At 43.1% G+C, this 24,137-nt stretch overlaps 2 protein-coding genes across 5 annotated transcripts in view; one reads left to right on the top strand and one right to left on the bottom strand.

Annotated features, from left to right (window-relative positions):
- Nucleotides 1-9,144, bottom strand: part of LOC132887217 (rho guanine nucleotide exchange factor 4-like) — a 267,768-nt gene extending 258,624 nt beyond the window's left edge. The window contains exons 1-2 of one of the 2 annotated variants that reach the window (XM_060922700.1): nucleotides 8,921-9,144; nucleotides 8,223-8,252 (exon numbers count right to left, since the gene is read on the bottom strand). In XM_060922700.1, coding sequence (XP_060778683.1) covers nucleotides 8,223-8,252; nucleotides 8,921-9,067 — 177 coding nt within the window. In that variant the 5' untranslated portion in view covers nucleotides 9,068-9,144. The remainder of the gene's footprint in view (nucleotides 1-8,222; nucleotides 8,253-8,920) is intronic. The other variant, XM_060922701.1, reaches the window with a different exon arrangement.
- An 8,734-nt stretch (nucleotides 9,145-17,878) lies between these two features.
- Nucleotides 17,879-24,137, top strand: part of arhgap29a (Rho GTPase activating protein 29a) — a 115,148-nt gene continuing 108,889 nt past the window's right edge. The window contains exons 1-3 of one of the 3 annotated variants that reach the window (XM_060922696.1): nucleotides 17,880-17,970; nucleotides 18,246-18,308; nucleotides 20,330-20,671. In XM_060922696.1, coding sequence (XP_060778679.1) covers nucleotides 20,425-20,671 — 247 coding nt within the window. In that variant the 5' untranslated portion in view covers nucleotides 17,880-17,970; nucleotides 18,246-18,308; nucleotides 20,330-20,424. Of the gene's footprint in view, nucleotides 17,971-18,245; nucleotides 18,309-20,329; nucleotides 20,672-24,137 lie in introns of all 3 variants that reach the window. The other 2 variants (XM_060922697.1, XM_060922695.1) reach the window with 2 other exon arrangements.

Here is a 24,137-nt window from a genome sequence, read left to right as displayed (position 1 = left end):
AGATCTACTCAAACCAGAGGAACTGTGTTCAACACCAGGTGATCTTCAGGTCCCTCACTGACTGTCCTCATCACTGCTCTTCCTCCGCGTCCTACATGGGCTCACTTCCAGATTTACAGTGGCTCATTTAGTACCAGAGGAGGTCGAGGTCAGGTTTCTGAAGGCTACTCCGATGTGCTCATTGGGTTTCCTCTGGGTTCTCCAGTTTCCTCTTACATCTAAATTGCTCCCAGGTGTATGAACTGTATGAGGATCTTTGAGAGATCAGTATCCCATTCAGGACGGTTCCTCAAAGGGTTCTGTGAATCATTAAGGGTTCTAGCTTTGTACAGGGGCTCGATGTGGAATCTTTACTGAAAGGGTAAGCAATCTGTTGTAGGGATTCTGGTAAAACTTTAAGAGTTTCCTCAGAGAGACAAACCAAAGAACGCATGAACCATTTAACCCTGATTAAACCAAAAGATTGTAATGTGGTTATATGTGGAATTTTTACTATCAATCTTTTATTTTCAACAAAAAAAGGTTGACCAATTTTATTTTTTCTTCTCAACAAACTTCCAGGGTTCCTCAAAGTTTTTTTTTTAAAATAATAATTAAGCAGTAATTTAGCGATGTAATGGGTTTCTATGTGGAATCTCTTCTGAATGGAAAGCCATCTCATGCCTTTTCTTATAGGGTTCTTCATTTAACTGTTAAGGGTTCCCTCAAAGGTACAATGGTAAAGGGTTCTGGATATCTACCGTACCTGCATTCTGGGAATCATTCAGGTGACACCTGTTGTAGAAATTTTAGGAGTTCCTTCAGAGCGATAAAGAAAAGGAGAACCCTTTAATCATGACAAAAAATCCTTTATTTCTTGAATGATTAAAGGTTCTGGCTTTTTAAACGGGGTTATGCTGAATCTGTTCTAAAAGAGAAGCCACGCTGTAGGGTTCTCCACTGGAGTTTTAATGGTTCCATTAGAATGATAGACCAATGCTCAGTTTTTAAAAAAGTGGAAATTCGCTTGAAAAGGAACCATCAGAGAGACAAACCTGAGAAGGTTATAGGATTAATTAGTGAGGTTGCTAGCTCTGAGATATCCAGCCATTTACAATCCACCATCATCAGGAGGAAGTTCAACTGTATTCACTTCAGAGCTGTTTATTTAGCAGAAGAAGCTTTCATCACATACACATCTTTGCTTCGCATATTCCCCATGATCCAGTGGCCTAATGGAAAAGGCATCAGCTGCTGGGGCTTGTGGGTTCAAGTCCCACCTGGGACATACCTTTAACTCTAATGCTAACAGCACTCACTGTGAGTCATAACAAAATGTTGAAGAACATCTTCATCCAGGGCGGCGTAGAGGTTAGCACTGTCGCCTCACAGCAAGAAGGTCCTGGGTTCGAGCCCCATGGCCGGCGAGGGCCTTTCTGTGCGGAGTTTGCATGTTCTCCCCGTGTCCGCGTGGGTTTCCTCCGGGTGCTCCGGTTTCCCCCACAGTCCAAAGACATGCAGGTTAGGTTAACTGGTGACTCTAAATTGAGCGTAGGTGTGAATGTGAGTGTGAATGGTTGTCTGTGTCTATGTGTCAGCCCTGTGATGACCTGGCGACTTGTCCAGGGTGTACCCCGCCTTTCACCTGTAGTCAGCTGGGATAGGCTCCAGCTCGCCTGCGACCCTGTAGAAGGATAAAGCAGCTAGAGATAATGAGATGAGACATCTTCATCCAGCTGAATAGTTGGTCTTGGGAGGAGGGGACTCTGACCATGATTTCCTGACAGAGGTAGAATAAAGCTATACCTGCTGATGTTTTGTGGGAAGCCTCAAGGTTGGAGAAGCAGTTTTGGGACCAAATGGTCACTGGTTCCTTGAATCAGCACAAATGTCTGAAGTGCCCTTGAGCGAGGCAATTAACCCCCAGGCCCTACAGGGCTCTAATTTACATGTAATGAATAAAAGAAACCCCTGACTTTCCATGAACCATAACCTCCAAGTGCCCCATGATGATCTATCAGTGCTTACATTTGGCAAAAGTTCCTCAGTCCCATATCAATGTGAAGATATGGAGAACTCAACTAGAAGCTCTCTAAAGGCCATTATCATTACATTACAGGCATTTAGCAGATGCTCTTATCCAGAGTGATGTACAATGTACCCTGAGGAGCAGTTGAGGGTTAGGTGCCTTGCTCAAGGGCACTTCTGCCATTCCTGCTGGTCCAGGGTATCGAACCAAAAGCAATCAAACCTTTTGGTCCCATAGCTGCTTCTCTAACCTTCAGGCTATGGTTTCCCATTTGCATAATCTTTCTTGTTTACGAAAGATCAGTTACAGAAGAAACTTCCTTTTCTGATCTCTCTATCTCCTTCTGTATCTTGTCTCTGGTCTGATCAGCTTCCTTCCGTTCCATAAACACACGTGGTTGGCTGAAACAGAGGATCCACTCCAGAAGCCACACTGGTTCATGGTGTTTAGAAAATTTGGCTCTGCTACAATATTAATCGAGTGCCTGGTTCTTGGCACGTCTCGGGGTGTGAAACGTTGGCAAAGTGGCATTCCTCAGTGAAGAAAAGAAATGCACTTGCAGCATGATGAAAAAAATGAGAAAGAAAAAGAGGAAATACTTTGCTGACTCTGGGATTTGAGATAAATGAACAAATTTTGAAGCAATGAAAGCAGCCGTTGTGAAAAACTGTTTGGATAATGAATAAACCTGGAGATTTGAGTTGATACTCAGAAGGAGAGAGAGCGCTGGTGGAGTCTCTCTGTTTGGTTTTCCTCTTGAGGGAATTAGTCAGCATAATTTAACTCTTGACACAATCAGTCAGTTTAATTGTTTTTCCACTTGACCTTTAGTCTAATAGGAAACACCAGAAGGAAGGACCATAAATACCTCCTATAGAAACACTCGGAAGAAAAAAACCAAACAAAAACAAAACACGTCTTTCAGACTTTATGGATTTTCTGTCCATGTGGTTCCGAGGTTTCTCCACCCATGCTGTTGGAATTTAACTCATTTTATTCCTGTCGCCCCGCACTCGGTCACTGCTGGCTAAATTTGCAGCCACTTAGTGCTGCTTCTTTCCAGAAACGCCCCTTCAGAAGCGGTTAGCGAGGTTTATGTTGGCAAAGACAAATCACATGCTTTGAAAAATAAAATGTTTGGGAGACTGCAGATTTTGGGGTCACACATTCCCTGTTGTCGTTAACATGCCACAGAACTGGTTCAGGCCAAGACGACTTACAGAGTCAACTACAACAGCTTGTGGAGCATAGTGTCGTGGTATCCACTATCAAAATGATCACTTTCCAATACACACACATATATACAGTGGGGCAAAAAAGTATTTAGTCAGCCACCAATTGTGCAAGTTCTCCCACTTAAAAAGATGAGAGAGGCCTGTAATTTTCATCATAGGTATACCTCAACTATGAGAGACAAAATGAGAAGAAAAAATCCGGAAAATCACATTGTCTGATTTTTAAAAAAATTATTTGCAAATTATGGTGGAAAATAAGTATTTGGTCAATAACAAAAGTTCATCTCAATACTTTGTTATATACCCTTTGTTGGCAATGACAGAGGTCAAATGCTTTCTGTAAAGGCCTCTGCATGCTCTTGCGACAAGGCTTTTGCAGATAGCTTTTCGCAGACAGTTGTAATTTATCGTTGAGCGGGGAGTAATAGGCGTGCGCGATGTTATTCACCGCCACAATGCAAGGGGGCGCGAAGTCGCTAGGAGTAGTTGGTGGGTGTGGTTAGTGGAGTGTTTATCCTCCGGTTACTTATAATGACTAGAACTGGAGTCGTATAGATGTACGTACTTCCTCACTTCCTCGATCAACCGCTCTTCGTGCTGCTCCATCTTCGCTCATGTTTTTAAAAATGGCGGTCATGAAAACAAAACAAACCGGGAAAGTAGGGAAGCGGAAGTGCGTGTACAGCGGATGTAGAGTGGACCAATCAGAGCCCTCTTGTCTGCGACGCTGTCTGCGAGGCTTCTGCGGTGGTCACAATCTTTGGGAGGTGTGCGCAGAGCGTCTGCGAAGGTGGGGGGGCTACGCAGATGCTGTCTGCGGCGCCGTCTGCGAGGACTGGGTTGTCAGCATAAATTGGCCTTAAGTCTTCACAAGGTTTTCACACACTGTTGCTGGTATTTTGGCCCATTCCTCCATGCAGATCTCCTCTAGAGCAGTGATGTTTTGGGGCTGTCGCTGGGCAACATGGACTTTCAACTCCCTCCAAAGATTTTCTATGGGGTTGAGATCTGGAGACTGGCTAGGCCACTCCAGGACCTTGAAATGCTTCTTACGAAGCCACTCCTTTGTTGCCCGGGCGGTGTGTTTGGGATCATTGTCATGCTGAAAGACCCAGCCACGTTTCATCTTCAATGCCCTTGCTGATGGAAGGAGGTTTTCACTCAAAATCTCACGATACATGGCCCCATTCATTCTTTCCTTTACACGGATCAGTCGTCCTGGTCCCTTTGCAGAAAAACAGCCCCAAAACATGATGTTTCCACCCCCATGCTTCACAGTAGGTATGGTGTTCTTTGGATGCAACTCAGCATTCTTTCTCCTCCAAACACGACAAGTTGAGTTTTTACCAAAAAGTTCTATTTTGGTTTCATCTGACCATATGACATTCTCCCAATCCTCTTCTGGATCATCCAAATGCTCTCTAGCAAACTTCAGATGGGCCTGGACATGTACTGGCTTAAGCAGGGGGACACGTCTGGCACTGCAGGATTTGAGTCCCTGGAGGCGTAGTGTGTTACTGATGGTAGCCTTTGTTACTTTGGTCCCAGCTCTCTGCAGGTCATTAACTAGGTCCCCCCGTGTGGTTCTGGGATTTTTGCTCACTGTTCTTGTGATCATTTTGACCCCACGGGGTGAGATCTTGCGTGGAGACCCAGATTGAGGGAGATTATCTGTGGTCTTGTATGTCTTCCATTTTCTAATAATTGCTCCCACAGTTGATTTCTTCACACCAAGCTGCTTACCTATTGCAGATTCAGTCTTCCCAGCCTGGTGCAGGTCTACAATTTTGTCTCTGGTGTCCTTTGACAGCTCTTTGGTCTTGGCCATAGTGGAGTTTGGAGTGTGACTGTTTGAGGTTGTGGACAGGTGTCTTTTATACTGATAACGAGTTCAAACAGGTGCCATTAATACAGGTAACGAGTGGAGGACAGAGGAGCCTCTTAAAGAAGAAGTTACAGGTCTGTGAGAGCCAGAAATCTTGCTTGTTTGTAGGTGACCAAATACTTATTTTACCGAGGAATTTACCAATTAATTCATTAAAAATCCTACAATGTGATTTCCTGGATTCTTTCCCCCCATTCTGTCTCTCATAGTTGAAGTGTACCTATGATGAAAATTACAGGCCTCTCTCATCTTTTTAAGTGGGAGAACTTGCACAATTGGTGGCTGACTAAACACTTTTTTGCCCCACTGTATATATACGTATAAACAGTTATGGCGGCACAGTGGTGTAGTGAGAAGGTCCGGGTTCGAGCCCCGTGGCTGGCGAGGGCCTTTCTATGCAGAGTTTGCATGTTCTCCCCGTGTCTGCGTGGGTTTCCTCCACAGTCCAAAGACATGCAGGTTAGGTTAACTGATGACTCTCGACACTAAATTATTTTCTCTATTTCTGTTTCTTTTAAATACTTGATAACTAATTTTTGGGGTTTTGTTTTCGAGTAGAGTTTTTATTTCATCCTCAGTTGGTTCAGCAACACGCTCCGCCATTTTGTTTTTCTCTACTCACGGTACATGAGCTGATAGCCTAATAGTAGAGTCGCCAATCAGAGCACACGATTGCTTATATCCAGTGAATGTGGATAGAATGTGTGTATATATATGACAAATAGCAAGTCCTGCATGGGTTCAAATACATCATCGTTTCTATAGTAACAGCTCATTCACAAGATGACTCGCAACGTTTTCTGTAAGGAGATGTTTATTTATGTATTATTCCTGGAAGGAGTCTCCAGTGTCAGCGTTTTGTACCAGTCAGGGGTAAAGCTGAAACTTTAATACCCTGTCCACACTAGGGATTTTGTACCGATATGAAACTACTTTCGTACCGCAACACCTGTCCACACTAGCAACTATACCGGTACTGTAGCGGTATAACTGTATCGGTACGAAACCCACAAATGTATGGGTTTCGTACCGGTACAGTATCGGTACTGTAGCGCTTCGCTGTAGTGTGGACAGATGAAGCGGCTCTGTATCAATACAAATATAATGGGCATGCGCAACGAACCATTCCTACGTCTTCCGGGTTATTCATACAATACAATACGCCCGTGCTTTCCAGCTGAAAATAAAACGTCAAAATGGCTCAAAACGAGTGTGGAGCTACATGGAGCAAAGAAAGGGGGGAGAAAGGGAGAGGGGGAGAAAGGGAGAGGGGGAGGGAGGGAGGGAGGGAGGGGGAAAGGAGGAAGAGGGGAAAAGGGAGAGAAAGGGAGGGGAAGAGAAGGGAAGAGGGAGAAAGTGAGGGGGGAGAAAGGGAGATTCGTTTTCTTTGTTTCTTTCTCAACTGGCTCGCGCGTTTTATACGATTCGACTGAATAAATGACCACCAGAAATACAGACTGTATGTTGACAACAAAAAGCACACACACGTTGTTTCATCCGCCATATTCTTGGAAGGAAGTTACTCGGTAACCATGGAAATATTTCGCGCATGCGCATTTCAACTACCGTGAAAGAAAAGCGCAAACATTTCTCACTAGTGTGGACAGATGCACTAAACTGTACGGGTATACTTTGTTACTTACACTTCCCACTTAAGATCCCCGTCAATTATGACGATGGGGGACCCGTAGCCCTGTGGTGCCTCCTTATTTGTCGCTCTGAGGCTCGTTCTCTGAGCCTAAGCTCGCAGGTTTCCGACCCAGAATGGAGGGCACACCTCCACAGGCAGCGGTCCTGGGCGTCCTCATACCAAGTCTTCAAATCCATTTGGAAGGCGCGAAGGTCTTCTTTAATGCAGCCCTTCCAGCACTTGTGAGGGCGTCCCCTGTCGCGTTTACCAAGCTTCAGCTCGCTGAATAGAAGTTGCTTAGGAATTCTGGAGTTGTCCATTCGGGATACATGGCCAAGCCATCAAAGTCTGCTACTACGAATCATGCTTTCAATGGAAGAGCAGTTGGCACGCTCAAGGATCTCCGTGTTGGGGACGCGATGCCACCACTTGATGTTCATGATTTGTCGGAGTGACCTTTAGTGGAAGACTTCCAAGCGGCGTATATGATGGGCAAGAGTGGGCCATGTTTCAGATCCATATAGGATACTTTGTACACTTTGTACAGTATATCGATACAGTTATACCACTATTGTACCGGTATAAGTGTGAACACAGCACAAGTTTTCCGACATCTTCAGAATCAGGACAGAAGAGTTTAAACTTCTTTGCAGTTTCTCGGTAACATGACAAGCTGTGGAGGTTTTTTTTTTTTTGTCTTATTAACTTCAAGAGAGAGAAAAGAGAGGCTGCTGAGGGAACGACTGTTTATAGCTGCTATAATATACAGTAAGTGAGAACAGGAACTTCAGTGCTTTGCTTCACAAACATTAAATATATGTAACTGTAAATGGATAAAAAGTATGACATCATTTTTTATTTTGTTTACGAAAAAATTACAATTATTGGAAACTCACTGTGGTATAAAAGGAATAAAACACTGAGGTGCAGGATGCCAAGCGATCATAATTTGATCAGTATATTATTAAAGTAGTAAAAGCACTTCTCATGTGGAATTCCATTAACTGTAAAAACGTGCAAAGAAAGAAACTATCCAGGAATATCAACCATCCTGAGGCCATGAAACTACATTTTGATTGAGATGTATCTGTGAGCAATGTGAGAAACAGGCAGACAAAATACAGAACACATTTGGTGCTGATGTAACGAGTATGATTAGCAAAAGTTAATGCGCCCATTCATGTGGAAATCGCACTGACTCTGCTTCACTCGCTGAACCTTTCGACAAGCTCAGACCTGTAACGAGCCCTGGGGAGGCAGAAATAATAAAGCTGCCCACCTCACAGCTGCCTAATGATTATAACACACGAGTGACGTCTCTGACACGACCAAACACACACTCTCGTTATCCGATGACGATCAGATATGACTGCATGCTCAGCTCAATCCCAAAGAACTTTCAAAGATGTCATAAATTTTCAAAGAACATCAGGCGATTCAGCAGATGAAGGGGTTGGTGCTTACCTGTTGCCCTGCAGCGCTGATCCTCAGCTTCTGTGTAGGAACAAAAAAACAAAACAGAAAAAAAAAAAAACACAATGAGGATGATGGAAATGTTACAGTGTGCCTCTTTACCAGCGAGCAGTTGCTTTTACATGCAAATCAGTGTAATGAATAGCGCAGAGGAGGTTTATGAATTCAAATAGCACCATTATTATCTGAAATATGTAACACACGAGGTCTGGAGTATACTTTAATATGCCAAAGCAAATTGAGGAATAGTTATAAAAACACAAGGTCTATGCAGGGGTAAGTGGGAAAACCCAAACTCCAGCTGCATAATGTTTTCTTCAGTGACAAAAATTTCAAAATATCGAATAATATTCCCGTTACATACAGACATTGAATTAGTTAAAACCTTAAAAAAAATTTAACAATAAAATTAAAAAAAGTAAAAGTTACCTTAATAATTAATTAGTTTTTCATATGTCATGGTGCACACACAGATCCAACACACACACACACACACACACACACACACACACACACACACACACACACACACACAAGCATACAGTACTGATCTGTATCAGTAGGTGTTAATTCAGTAGTGCAGTGTACAGTACTGACCTGTATCAGTAGGTGTTAATTCAGTAGTGCAGTGTACAGTACTGACCTGTATCAGTAGGTGTAAATTCAGTAGTGCAGTGTACAGTACTGACCTGTATCAGTAGTCGGAGTGCAGTCCAGCAGATGATATAAGCCCAGAGTGTGAACTTGGCTCTGGTGTAACTCTCAAGCTCGGCTTCATTGCCTCCTGCACTTCTGTCCACTTCTTCTTCTGCACTCTCCTGAACTTCTCTCTCCATCTTTCCCGACTTTATTTCACTCTTCACTACTTTAGCACCATCTCCACACACTCACACTCCACTCAGCAAACAGATGAACAAACACACACCAAGCTCCATGCAGGCGTCTTCATGCACCTCAGACTTTCCGCTCTGAGTGCAGGTGGCTGTAGCGATCTGAGTGTAGAGATCTGAGCTGGAGAGATCTGAGCTGTGGAGATCTGAGCTGGAGAGATCTGAGCTGTGGAGGTCTGAGCTGTGGAGGTCTGAACTGTGGAGATCTAAGCTGTAGAGATCTGACCTGGAGAGATCCGAGCTGTGGAGATCTAAGCTGTAGAGATCTGAGCTGTGGAGATCTGAGCTGTAGAGATCTGAGCTGTAGAGATCTGAGCTGTGGAGATCTGAGCTGTGGAGATCTGAGCTGTGGAGATCTGACCTGTAGAGATCTGAGCTGTGGAGATCTGAGCTGTGGAGATCTGACCTGGAGAGATCTGAGCTGTGGAGATCTGAGCTGGAGAGATCTGACCTGGGGAGATCTGAGCTGTGGAGATCTGAGCTGTGGGGATCTGAGCTGTGGAGATCCCGCCCCCTTCCTCTCCATGTACGAGCAGGGGAAGAAATGCTGCAGGACTTTACACAGCTACAAGTGGGCACTGTGGAACATTTATTACACTCACTACAGTCTGTTGGTCAAGCAATTACACAAAGGCACAATGTGAAACAAACAAACAAACAAATATTATGAGTACATTTGGCCCTTGGACAGGCCCATAACTGGATCTGATTTTTAATTGAAAATTAAATCATGATTTTTTAAAAATGCAGAGGTAAACTTGTTGCTATTTTCAATGATTCATAAAATAAAAATATATTTAAACTATCAAATAAATAAATAAATAAATAAATAAAGTCATTTTTCAGCTACTGTATACTTTCATGCTGTAGGAAAACACTCAGTTGTTTTACTTAGAAATCTCGATAATTTATTATTATTATTATTATTATTATTATTATTATTAATTTACTTTGCTATTACTTTATAAATAAAAAATAAATACATAGATATATATTATGTCATTTTTAAATAAATTATGAAATCAATTAACTAGTGAATAATTTAAGTAATTACTTAAATACTTAAATAACCATGTTATTCATTATTGAACTTATTGCCCGTTAATATTTTACTCTGTGTGTGTGTGTGTGTGTGTGTGTGTGTGGATAAACTCCCTCTCCTCAACAAATGTTTACTGAAAATGAATGCGGTCCTACAGCTCCATCTAGTGACTGCACCTGGAGTTTACAGCTTTTTAAAACACAAATCATTATTTATAAAACACAAACAGCTTTCCAGACATTGTCTTTTAAAATGAATGAAACTCATCATATTGTGAAAAAGAACACACACACACACACACACACACACACACACACACACACACAGAGATGCTTACATGATGTTCAGTTCAGTTCTTGCTGGTATCTCCATGGCTGCTGTGTTTCAGTGGTTCTCAGGGCTGGAGTGTGGAGTGCTGAGCTGTGATTTCCTGTCACTGTATCCCTCTGCTGTACTGCACACTGACCACACAGTAATAAGCACAGGTTCCTCTCCTGAAGCTGGCGGATGTGCTGTAGGACAGAGGCAGGTCCACGCTGAAGGCCCTGAACTCAGAGATGTGCAGGAGCAGGAAAGTACTGCTGGTCATGAAACAGCCTCGTCAGGCTCCTGAGCTGCTCTAGGAGAACTCACACTGAAAGAGGGAGAAGTCTACATCCATCCAGAAACCTCTGAGACATCTGCTGGACACACAGCAAACAGTGTGCAGCTGTTACATACAGTGCCTTGCAAAAGTATTCACCCCCCTTAGTGTTTGTCCTGTTTTGTTGCATTAGAAGCTGGAATTAAAATGGATTTTTGGAGGGTTAGCACCATTTGATTTACACAACATCCCGGCCACTTTAAAGGTGCAACTTGTTGTTTAATTGTACACAAACAATAATTAAGATTAAAAAAAAACATAAATCTGGACTGTGCATAGGTATACACCCTTTCATATGAAACCCCTGAATACGAGCTGGTCCAACCAATTCATTTCATAAGCCACATAATTACTTGATTAAGCTCCACCTGTGTGCAATCAAAGTGTCACATGATCTGTCACATGATGTCTGTATAAATCACCCTGTTCTGGAAGGACCCTGACTCTGCAACACTACTAAGCAAGCAACATGAAAACCAAGGAGCCTCCAAACAGGTCAGAGACAAAGTTGTGGAGAAGTATAGATCAGGGTTGGGTTATAAAAAATATCCCAAACTTTGAATATCTCACAGAGCTCCATTAAATCCATTATAGCAAACTGGAAAGAATATGGCACCACTGCAAACCTGACAAGAGAAGGCCCCGCCCACCAAAACTCACAGACCAGCCAAGGAGGGCATTAATCAGAGATGCAACAAAGACACCAAAGATAACACTGAAGGAGCTGCAAAGATCCACAGCGGAGATGGGAGTATCTGTCCATAGGACCACTTTAAGCCGTATACTCCACAGAGCGGGGCTTTATGGAAGATTTGCCAGAAAAAAGTCATTGCTGAAGAAAACCCATTTGGAGTTTGCCCAACAGCATGTGGCAGACTCCCCAAACACATGGAAGAAGATTCTCTGGTCAAATGAGACTAAAATTGATCTTTTAGGCCATCATGGGAAACACCATGTGTGGCACAAACCCATCACCCTGAGGACACCATCCCTACAATAAAGCATGGTGGTGGCAGCATCATGCTGTGGGGATGTTTTTCATCTGCAGGGACAGGAAAGCTGGTCAGGACTGAAGGAAAGACAGATGGCACTAAATACAGGGCAATTCTGGAGGAAAACCTGTTTGAGTCGGCCAGAGGTTTGAGACTGGGATGAAGGTTCATGTTCCAGCAGGACAATGACCCTAAACATCCTGCTAAAGCTCCAATGGAGTGGTTTAAAGGGAAACATTTAAATGTCTTGGAATGGCCTAATCAAAGCCCAGACCTCAATCCAATTGAGAATCTGTGGCATAACTTGAAGATTGCTGTACACCAACACAACCCATCTAACTTGAAGGAGTTGGAGCAGTTTTGCCTTGAGGAATGGGCAAAAATCCCAGTGGCTAGATGTGCTAAGCTAATAGAGACATACCACAAGAGACTTGCAGCTGTAATTGTAGCAAATGGTGGCTCTACAAAGTATTGACTTTGGGCATGAATACTTCTGCACACTCCAGATTTCTGTTTTTTCATCTTAATTATTATTTGTGTCACAAAAAAAAATCACCTTTAAAGTGGTAGGTATGGTGCTAACCCTCCAAAAATCCATTTTAATTCCAGCTTGTAATGCGACAAAACAGGACAAACACCAAGGGGGATGAATACTTTTGCAAGACACTGTCTATCCATGTTTCTGTATATCCACCTGTTTTTCTGTATGTACATCCATCTTTCTGTATGTTCGTTCATCTATCTATCTATCTATCTATCTATCTATCTATCTATCTATCTATCTATCTATCTATCTATCTATCTATCTATCTGTAAACCAAGGCAAGCTGAATATCTCACACCTCCATACATTTCAGATGTCAAATCGATTCAGGCATGTACACATCAGAGCTCACTTTCAGCAAGTTGATTCAAGACAGATTTCTTTCAGCTTTAATCCACTTTGTCAGAATTCCAGTGGGTGAAAACTTTACATACATCATCTTGACTGTATCTTTGTGGACCTCCATAAGTCTAGTTCCTCCTAAGGAGCAATTTCGAACAGTTAAACATGCCATGATCTACTATACAAACAACTGCGACCACACAAGCACTGCATCACTCAGGAAGAGGCACACATACTGTAAACTCTCAGTGATGAATGAACTTTTGTCCAAAAGATTCAACTCTGAGAAAACAAGAATGGACCTGGTGCTCCTCTTTTGCTCCTCGGACCTGCCTGATCCATCCTGGTGCCCTGTGTCTGGTTGGAGTCTCATTGCATCGCTCCTGTGGAGGGCGGCCCCATGTAGACAGTTGGGGGTCGAGCCTGGAGGACGCTCTGGACTCTTACAGTGGTGCTTTTGTGGTTGGGGACTGCAGTTGACTTGCTGACTTTAGGACTGCAGTTGACTTGCTGACTTTGGGACTGTGGTTGTCATGAACGGTTTTGCGCTTGGGTTTCCGTCGGTGGGGGGTTTATAGCATCAACAAAGCTGACTTTATTACCTCCGCCAAGGAGGTTATGTTTTCGGTAGCATTGGTTTGTTTGTTTGTTGGTTTGTCTGTTAGCAACATTATGGAAAAAGTAATGAACGGATTGTTATGAAATTTTTTCCAGAGGTGTGACTGGGCACAAGTAACAATCCATTAAATTTTGGCAGTGATCCGGATCATCTTCTGGATCTCGGATTTTTTTAAAGGATTCTTGGCAGAGGTCTGCGCTCTCTGAGTACTTTTCTAGTGTTAGGACTGTTAATGTTATAGTCATGTTGTCTGTTGTTGCCCAAATGAGGATGGGTTCCCTTTTGAGTCTGGTTCCTCTCAAGGTTTCTTCCTCCTGTCATCTGAGGGAGTTTTTCCTGGTCACCGTTGCCACAGGCTTGATCATTACCTCTGCCAAGGAGGTTATGTTTTCGGTAGCGTTGGTTTGTTTGTTTGTTGGTTGGTTTGTCTGTTAGCAACATTATGGAAAAAGTTATGAACAGATTGCTCTGAAATTTTTTCCAGAGGTGTGACTGGGCACAAGTGACAATCCATTAAACTTTGGCAGTGATCTGGACCACCATCTGGATCCCGGAATTTTTTAAAGGATTCTTGGCGGAGGTCTGCACTCTCTGAGTGCTTTTCTAGTTGGGGATAGATTAGGGATAAATTTAGCTCATGCTTTAAGTCATTCAAATTATGTAAAGCTGCTTTGTGACAATGTTTATTGTTAAAAGCACTATACAAATAAACTTGACTTGACTTGACCTGGTGAAGGAATTGGAGATATTAAGTAACAGAGTGTGTATACCCACATCAACACGGCCTGAAAGGCTGTCAGGGTGTTCTCTGGACAGATGAAACAAACAAAGAACTCTTTAGCTATAATGATCAGAGGAGGAAATAGGTGAGGCTTTTAATCTGAAGAACCCAACAGTGAAGCATGGGGGTGATAACATCATGTTGTTGGAGGCGTTTTCCTGGAAAAGTGACAAAAGCACTTAAGAAAATGGATGGTATGATGAGGAAGGAGGATCATCTGGAAATACTGGCACATCACCTCAAGACATCAGGCATTTTTTTTTTTTAATCTGGCAACAAGGAGGAGATGAGGAGAGTGCAGAGGGAGCTGAAGAGGGGGATAAGGAGAGGCAAGGACAGCTACAGGAGGAAGCTGGAGGACCGCCTCAAGGGGAGCAACACCAGAGAGGTATGGAGAGGCCTGAAAACCATCTCTGGCCACACAAAGGACATAGGGAGGGGCTCTGTATCTGGGGACCAAGAGTGGGCAAATGAGTTGAATCTCTTTTTCAACAGATTTGACTGTGCCACCCCACCCTCCCCCACTCACCATAGTCCTGACTGGTCTGTGATATCACTCCACCCCCCCTCTCCCCTCATAATACCTCTGACACCAACAGCTCCCTCCTCACACCACATCACCCCCCTCTGATCCCTGCCAGACCAATCCACATACTCCACCCCCGACCTCACTCTACAGGACTCACACCTCGGCTACACCCCTCACCTCTCCATAACAGCTGATCAGGTGTTGAAGGAGCTGAGGAGGATCAAGACAAGGAAAGCTGCTGGCCCTGATGGTATCAACTCCAGACTGCTTAAGGACTGTGCAGATCAGCTCTGTGGGATTCTTCTGTACATTTTCAACCTGAGCCTCAGTCTGGAGAAAGTTCCACTTCTGTGGAAAACATCATGTGTGGTTCCAGTTCCCAAGACTGCGCACCCCAGGGAGCTCAACCACTTTAGGCCAGTAACGTCTCACCTAATGAAGATCATGGAGAGGATTGTTCTCTCCCACCTCCGACACCTGGTGAACAGAGAGATGGACCCCCTGCAGTTCGCATATCGACCGGGCATTGGTGTGGATGACGCTGTCATTTACCTGCTACACCGGTCACGTTTGCACCTGGAGGGCACTGGGAGCACTGTGAGAATCATGTTCTTTGACTTATCCATTGCTTTCAACACAATCCAGCTATCACTGCTTAAGGGGAAGCTGGATGGAGCTGGTGTCGACTGCCACCTGGCTGCATGGATCATTGACTACCTCATTAACAGACCGCAGTATGTGAGGCCCCGCGACTGTGTGTCTGATGTGGTAGTCTGCAGCACAGGGGCTCCACAGGGTACAGTGCTCTCTCCTTTCCTCTTTACACTTTACACATCTGACTTCAGCTACAACACAGACAGCTGCCACCTCCAGAAGTTCTCAGATGATACAGCCATCATTGGACGTGTGTCAGAGGGGGACGATCTGGAGTACAGAGAGGTCATCACCAACTTTGTCGCCTGGTGCGAACTGAACCACCTGCGCATCAACGCCAGCAAGACAAAGGAGGTGGTGATCGATTTCAGAAGGACGGCTCCTCAAATTGCACCAGTGAACATCCAGGGTTTGGACATTGAGATCGTGGAGGAGTACAAATACCTGGGTGTTCACCTCAACAACAAACTGGACTGGACTGGACTGGACTAACAACACAGATGTCCTGTACAAGAAGGGCCAAAGTCATCTCCAGCTCTTGAGAAGACTGAGGTCTTTTGGTGTGTGCTGGACACTGCTTAGGACTTTTTATGACTCTGTGGTAGCATCAGTGATTTTCTACACTGTGGTCTGCTGGGGCTGTGGAAGTTCCGAGAGGGACAGGAAGAAACTTAATAAACTGGTCAGAAGGGCTGGCTCAGTCTTGGACTGTCCTCTGGACTCCATTGAGGTGGTGGGTGAGAGGAGGATGTTAGCCAAGCTGACTTCAATCACGGATAACCCCCTCACCCCCTACATGAGGCTGTGGGGGCTTTAAGCAGCTCTTTTAGTAGTAGACTGCTACACCCACGGTGTAAGAAGGAGAGAGACCGCAGGTCATTCATACCTGCTGCTGTCAGACTGTAGAACACCGACAACTTGTAGCACCAATAACCTGTTTGTCGTTATATTTGCACTACTTCACCACTACTACCTCTGCCATCTCTCATCGATGCAATTATTATGTGCAATAATATAGGCCTTAGGGCGGCACGGTGGTGTAGTGGTTAGCGCTGTCGCCTCACAGCAAGAAGGTCCTGGGTTCGAGCCCTGGGGCCGGCGAGGGCCTTTCTGTGTGGAGTTTGCATGTTCTCCCCGTGTCCGCGTGGGTTTCCTCCGGGTGCTCCGGTTTCCCCCACAGTCCAAAGACATGCAGGTTAGGTTAACTGGTGACTCTAAATTGACCGTAGGTGTGAATGTGAGTGTGAATGGTTGTCTGTGTCTATGTGTCAGCCCTGTGATGACCTGGCGACTTGTCCAGGGTGTACCCCGCCTTTCGCCCGTAGTCAGCTGGGATAGGCTCCAGCTCGCCTGCGACCCTGTAGAAGGATAAAGCGGCTAGAGATAATGAGATGAGATCTGTTTGACATTTTCTTGCTACTGTAACACGTGAATTTCCCCGATATGGGATGAATAAAGTGAATCTAATCTAATCTAAAGTTAAAACCTGGTCACAATTGAGCCTTCCAGCAGGACAATGATCCTAAACGAACCTCCGAAGCTATAACCAAATGGCTTAAAGTCAACAAGGTGAGAGTATTGGAGTGATCATCACAAAATGCTGACCTGAACCTCATAGAAAAAAAAAATACACCAAGGTATTATGAAAAATCTTGTGGAAGGCTACAAGAAGAGTTTGAGTCAAGTGAAGCAATTAAAAGGCAACAAGACCAAACACGAACAAAGTGTACGTAAATGCTCCAATGAATCAATTAATTAATCTCTGTTTACACTCCTAACCCTCATATCTGATCATCTCTGTCCTGCCCTGAACACACACCCACACACACCCACACACACAGCTGAGACTTCAACTACAGTGTAATAACATCATCCACCACTAGATGGCCGAAATCTCTTTAAAATCATCTGGAGATCTTATCATTCCTTGGGATTTTATAGCACCCTAAATTGAGTCTTAACTCTTCAAAGTATCTGAATGACTCAACGTCATCATGCTAATCTCGTAATTATGTCATTAATTTTCCTATTAGTTCTTTACAGTTGAGTAACAATCTGAAGTCCTGGAGCAGTGCCTATGGAATGAATCATACATTTACCTGAAGGGGAGGAGCTGGAGGAACACCTCCTCTGTCTGTCCTACAACCAATCAGATGGTGTTTTAAAGGATCCACCCTTTAAACAACAGGTCAAATGGGGTGGAGTCTGCTGTACTGTACATCTTCTTCTTCTTCCTCTTCTTCTTCTTCTTCTTCTTCTTCTTCTTCTTCTTCTTCTTCTTCTTCCTAATGGATTTAAAACTCTGACACTGACTTGTTTTTAAGGCAAGTTTAAATCTAAAAATCTGCTTTTTTTGTTTTTAAATAAAAGTACTTATCATAAAGAAATGAGATATTTGGAGTCTGACTGCTTCAGAGAGCCATGTGTGTACACATTTGCCTGAAGGCTTCATATTATTCTTCATTCAAACACAAGAGTCTTTGCTTTGGAGGGGTGGCCTTGTGGAGAAGGGGCAGGGTCTGAGCAGGCATTGGGCGGTGTGTGGGCAGTTAAGGGGGTGGAGTTTATTACCCGTGGTACGAGTGGAGATAGTGGAGACTGGAGGGAGTCTTTCTCTCTATTTTTTTCTCTCTCTCTCTCTCAGTCTTACTCTGTGGAATACTGCTACATTCCCCCCTTTTCCAACTCAGGAATGTTTCACACGTGAGTAATTCTGAACGTAGCTCTTTAAAGTAGTGGTTCTTCTTCTTCTTCTTCTTCTTCTTCTTATTATTATTATTATTATTATAAGGGAGAATGAAATGAAATGGAACTGCTTTCCAATATAGTGATAGAGTTTTTCTTTCACTCTGCAGTGAAAAGATCTGAGACCCAAAGCAACTTGTATGCTTTTATTATTTACAACTGTTACTCATCTGGTATCTAAGCGCAGTCGTTTACTCAGAATTTCCATTCTGCTGCTGTTTATTTCCCCCCAGAAACGGTTCATCCCTAGGAAAAGTGGAATGTGATAAGACAGTGTACACAGCTGTAGTGTGGAGGTAAAACTGCAGACTGGAGACTGATCTGTTCTGTTCTGTTCTGTAGAAATGCATAGAATAAGCATTCATGAATTATAGTGGATTTGGGAAAAGATTAGGAATGCAGGTTTAACTCGTGTTACTTAATTCAGATCATAACGCTGACTTGTTTACACTGTAGGATTATGATGATAAAGATCTGGATGTGATTTGTGTATATTTTGTATTGTTATTGTGATTCTGTAATTGAACTGTTGTCATAAGGTACTATTAATGTTTGGAATGTTGATCTAAAACACCAAGACGTTGGACACAAAATAAATAGTGCCACTAAGTTGCTGGTGTTTCAGTTACTCGATTGGTATACACAACAAACTTGTGATTTTGAATCTACATTCCTGCATATTATACACATTTATACATTAGGTGTATAAATCTAGTTACTAATAATCTGGTAACTCACTGTATATGTCTGTATGTTGCACATGTTCTTGCACAGCATATAAACAGTAGTACTGGGAGCATCATCAGATCCGAGCCTTGAGCAAATACCATCCAGTTGGGACTTTAGGTAGTGGATCAGTGATAAATTTACTCATGCCAAAAGTCTGCAACCTTGTTATTTTATTTATGAGCATTTTAACATCAGAGTACACTGCTACGAGTTCAAAAGAACAGTCCATCCATCATTGGTTATCCTGTGCAGGGTCGCAGGCAAGCTGGAGCCTATCCCAGTTGACTATGGGCGAGAGGCGGGGTACACCCTGGACAAGTCGCCAGATCATCACAGGACTGACACATAGAGACAAACAACCATTCGCACCTACGTCAATTTAGAGCCACCAGTTAGCCTAACCTGCATGTCTTTGGACTGTGAGGGAAACCAGGGTGCCTGGAAGAAACCCACACAGACACAGGCAGAACATGAAAACTCCACACAGAAAGGCCCCCGTCAGCCACTGGGCTCGAACCCAGAACCTTCTTGCTGTGAGGTGACAGTGCTAACCACTACACCACCGTACCACCACCAAAAGAAAATTTTTTTTATGATCCAATCATCTCATCTCATCTCATTATCTCTAGCCGCTTTATCCTGTTCTACAGGGTCGCAGGCAAGCTGGAGCCTATCCCAGCTGACTACGGGCGAAAGGCGGGGTACACCCTGGACAAGTCGCCAGGTCATCACAGGGCTGACACATAGACACAGACAACCATTCACACTCACATTCACACCTACGCTCAATTTAGAGTCACCAGTTAACCTAACCTGCATGTCTTTGGACTGTGGGGGAAACCGGAGCACCCAGAGGAAACCCACGCGGACACGGGGAGAACATGCAAACTCCGCACAGAAAGGCCCTCATCAGCCGCTGGGCTCGAACCCGGACCTTCTTGCTGTGAGGCGACAGCGCTAACCACTACACCACCGTGCCGCCATGATCCAATCAAAATATGAAAATTTTAATATTTTGAACTCTCCAATATTAACTGGCCTCCTGAAAGCCCCACCCCATTCACCCTATATCACATTATTATGGGCCTGGTGGAATCATGGTTTCTGTGATGAACATTAAACAACTAGGCTGAGTTTCTGAAAAGCATTACAATGTTAAGACCATCTTAACTTCCAGAGAGCGTATTTAGTGTGATGCTCACCTTACCTTCTATTGAAGACGGTGATGTGCTGTGATGCTTTGACCCTGATTGGTTAAAGGTCTACATAAAAGATTTACTGTGCTTTGATTTTACTGTTTAATAAATAACTGTGGATGCTTGAAAATTCTTGGTTCCAAAGTTTTAACAATTGTTGGTCTCCCAATGTTTTCACAATGACTGAACCCAACAACCCAACAGTTTAGCAGCTAACTAACCTTGAAAATTGTACCATGACCCATTGAGGACTGGCATGTTTCATAGACCTGTACATGGTTTAGTGTTGTTCCTGTTCATATCAAACAAGATAAAGCTGCTTGGGTTCTAGCAGTGCAGGTGTCTGGTTCTGAAGATCATGGGTATGTGTGTAATACCTGTTCTGTTTCCAGGAACCACTACCACCACTGAGGACGTGCGTGGAATCTGATTAAATCAAAGTGAGGTTGCAGTTTCGCTCATCCAAAGCGAGCTGGCTGCAGCTGGGATGTTTGCCAGCGGGATGCTGCAGCAAAGCAGTCTGGGAAACAAACGTTCAAGTGTGGGCATTACGCGATTCTCCGGCTCACACTTCTTTCCCCTGGGTTCAGGATCAGGTTCCAGACCTGGCTCGATGAAGAGTGACTCGCTGAGCTCGATCAGCTCTGACCCGGAATACATCATGCAGCTTGTCAGTGATGTACGGAAATTTGCCGATGTGCTGCTTCATCTCAAGGAAGCGTTTAACTCCAAAGGTGAGCTGCTGTTTACTGTATTTATTTCACTGTTTGTTTACAGTGATTAAGAAACCTTAAAAGTTCTCAGTCTCAAAATTCTGTGGTGGAACCCCTAATATTCTCAATTGCAAAGTTATTGCTGTGGTGGAACCCCCAGTGTTCTTAGTACCAAAGGTATCACAATGGTTGCAGCATCAAAGTTTTTACAGCTATTATAATAGCTTAAAGTTGTCACTTCAGAAGATATCAGTGTGGCTGAATCTCCAGTACCATCAATCCTGAAGTTATTACACGAGTTGAAGCTCTAGCTTTCTTACTCCAAAAATGAAAACAATAGTTGAACCCTCATAGTTCTGAACCCCAATGTTAAAACAGTGGTTGTAGCCCTGAAGTTCTTGTTTCCAACAAAATAATATGGGTTTTTATCAAAAGTTCTCAGTCCCAGCATCATAAAATTGGTTTAAACGTTATTGTTCAGTCAGAACAGTAATTAGAATGCCACGAATATCCAAAGTCCTCCTTTCCAAAGTTATATCAATGGTGGTAGATCAAATTTTTGTTCTAATAATCTACCTCCAGATTTCTCAGTCTCAAAGTTTTCACAATGGTTGAACACTCAAACTTGTGTAATTGACGAGACTCCAACGTTCTCAGTCTCAAAGCTTTAAAATTGTTTGGATCCTCAATGACATGCCAAAAGTAATTACAGTGCTCGAGCCAAAGTTCTCATGTCTAAAGTTAGAATAAGGCCTGTACCTCCAAAATTATGGGTCCCAAAGATCGAAGAGTGGTTGCAGCCCTAAAGTTCTGTAACCCAAATCTATCACTTTGGTTGAACCCTCAGTGTTCTCAGTCTGAAAGTAAATACAGTAGTTATAGATCCAAAGTTCTTATTTCTGTTGTTATATCAATGGTTGTGGTTCAGATTCTTCTAATAATAGTTGCACTCCCCGCAATTCAGTCAGTTTTCACAGCTGCTGAGCCATCAAAGTTATTACAGTGGTCAAACCTCTTAGAACCTCTCAAACTTCTCATTAGGGTTGAGCCCTGAGAGTTGTCAGTCCAGAATGATGACAAAATTGTTCTCATTTCAAAGTTATAGCAGTGGTTGTTATTGGTCCCCCAAAGTTCTCAGTCTCAATATTCACAATGGCTGAAGCTTCAAAGTTATTACAGTGGTCAAATTCTTTAGAAGCCCAGTCTCAAAGCTATCATAATGGTTCAGATCTCAAATTTCTCCATCTCAAAACTATAAAATTGGTTGGACCGGCATTGTTCATAGTCCAAAGGTAATTACAATGCTTGAAGATCCAAAGTTCTCATTTCTGAAGTTAAAACAATGGCTGGATAATAGACCCCCAATGTTCCCAGTTCCTAAAATAGTACGTTGGTAGAACCCCCATTATTCTCAGTGTGAAATTTAATAAAATGTATTACCATGCTTGAATGTCCAGGAGTCTCATTTTCAAAGTCCATAGCTATAGTAGCTCCAAAATTATAGGTCCCAAAGTTTTACCAGTGGTTTGAACCCAGTGTTCTCAGTCCCAAAGTTTTCACCATAGCTGAATCCTCAACATTATTACAGTGGTCAGTACCACAGTACCATCACCCTCATAGTTATAATAAGGGTTCTAAATCCCAAAGCTATAAAATTGGATGAACTCCCAACATTCTCAGTGTGAAAGTAATGGTCAACAATGGTGACAGCTCCAAAGCTCCAACAGTGGTTGGACCCCCAGTGTACTCAGTCTCAAAGTTTCCCTCTGAGTTATTATAGTGGTGTCCTTGCCAAAGGTAGGATCAGAATCATTTTTATTCGCCATATACTTTTAAATGTGACTGTGAGCTGGCTTCATGGTTAGCGTGTCCGCGTCTTGATTGGGAGATCACAAGTTCTACTTGTAGTTGGGTTATACCAAAGACCATCAAAAAATGGTACCTACTGCTATCTAGTGAGGCACACTACAGTACAGATGTGAGTAGGGAGTCAAACTCTTACAGTTATGAGAGGACCGGCCCCTCACTGTAACCCACACTATGTAATACGCTGGAGGCAGAAGGCTATAAATATGGAGATTGGCGCCGCCCAATGCGCCTTAAGGGTCTGGTTAGTACAAAGACAGGAGACTTCCTGGGAAGACCAGGTCCAGGCAAGGGAGGGACTTTGACTTTAAATGTATGAGGAATTTTTCTTGGTGTTTGGTCATAGTATGATACATACAACACACATACAACACAACATACAATTACCATCCTAATATCCAACATATAAGGACTGAGGCTCTTAAATTTCTCAGACCCAAAGACCCAAAGAAAATTGGTTAAGTTAAAACAATGGTTGCAATACTGATTTCTCTGTTCTAAAGCTATAAATTCATTGAACCCTAAATGTCATCAATCTAAAAGTAATTACAGGGGTTGAAGATCCAAAGCTCTTGGTTTCAAAGTTATAACAATGGTGGTAGCTCCAAAATTCTTGGTCCTAAAGATTTCACCATGGCTAAAACCTCAAAGTTATTACAGTGGTCAACCCCCCAAAGTCCTCACTCTCAAAAGTTGTAATAAGGGCTTAGACCTCAAAGTTCTCAGTTGTAAGGCTAAAAAAAATTAGTTGAACCCCTATTGTTCTTAGGCCAAAAGTATTTACAATGCTTGAAGATCCAAAGTTATTATTTCTGAAGTTATAACAATGGTGGTAGCTTAAATATTCTTAGTCTCAAAGTTCTAACAATAGCTAAATGCCGATTTGTTATTACAGGGGGCAAATCACTAAAATCCTCACACTCAGATATCGTAAGGGTTGAAACCACCCCAACATTGTTGTTCTCAGTCTTATCAATGATACATAAAGATATCATCTCTGTCTCTGTGTTCTATTCAGGAGTTTGTTTGTATAGGCAACAATTTTAGGCATCATGTGCAAAAATCCTCAGATAAACTCAATCATGTTCAAACAGATGTTATCAAGTCGAGTCCCTCCCATGCCAGGACCTGGTCTTCCCAGGCAGTCTCCCATCCCAGTACTAACCAGGCCCTTAAGGTGCATAGGGCAGCATCGATCTCTGTTTCTATAGCCCTCAGCCTCTTTCTTATTACATTGCTAGGGTTACAGCAGAAGGGTGGTCTTCTGGTAACCATACAAGCTTGTGGCCTCATCAGCTGGTAGTAGATACCATTTTTATGATGGTCTTTGGTATAACCCAACCGTGAGTAGAACTCACAATCTCCTGGTCAGGATGTAGACACACTAATCACTAGGCCAAGTTGTAGCAGATGTTAGCCTGTAAGGTTATTTTGTACAAAATTGAAGGAATCCCATGACAGTTTGAGGAAGATTCTGGAAAGAAACATTGCTCTGATGGAGGTACAGTAGCATTTTAAATGCAATATCTTAAAGGACATGGGACATGGATTTTTTTCTGGGTATAATTATGTATAAAGGACATAAGAAATGCCATCTAAATCACTGCAGGGCGTCAAAAAT

Source organism: Neoarius graeffei, chromosome 5, assembly GCF_027579695.1.
Source record: "Neoarius graeffei isolate fNeoGra1 chromosome 5, fNeoGra1.pri, whole genome shotgun sequence".
Taxonomy (NCBI): domain Eukaryota; kingdom Metazoa; phylum Chordata; class Actinopteri; order Siluriformes; family Ariidae; genus Neoarius; species Neoarius graeffei.
Note: the sequence above shows the minus strand (reverse complement) of the source record. Positions and strands in the feature narration are given on the sequence as shown.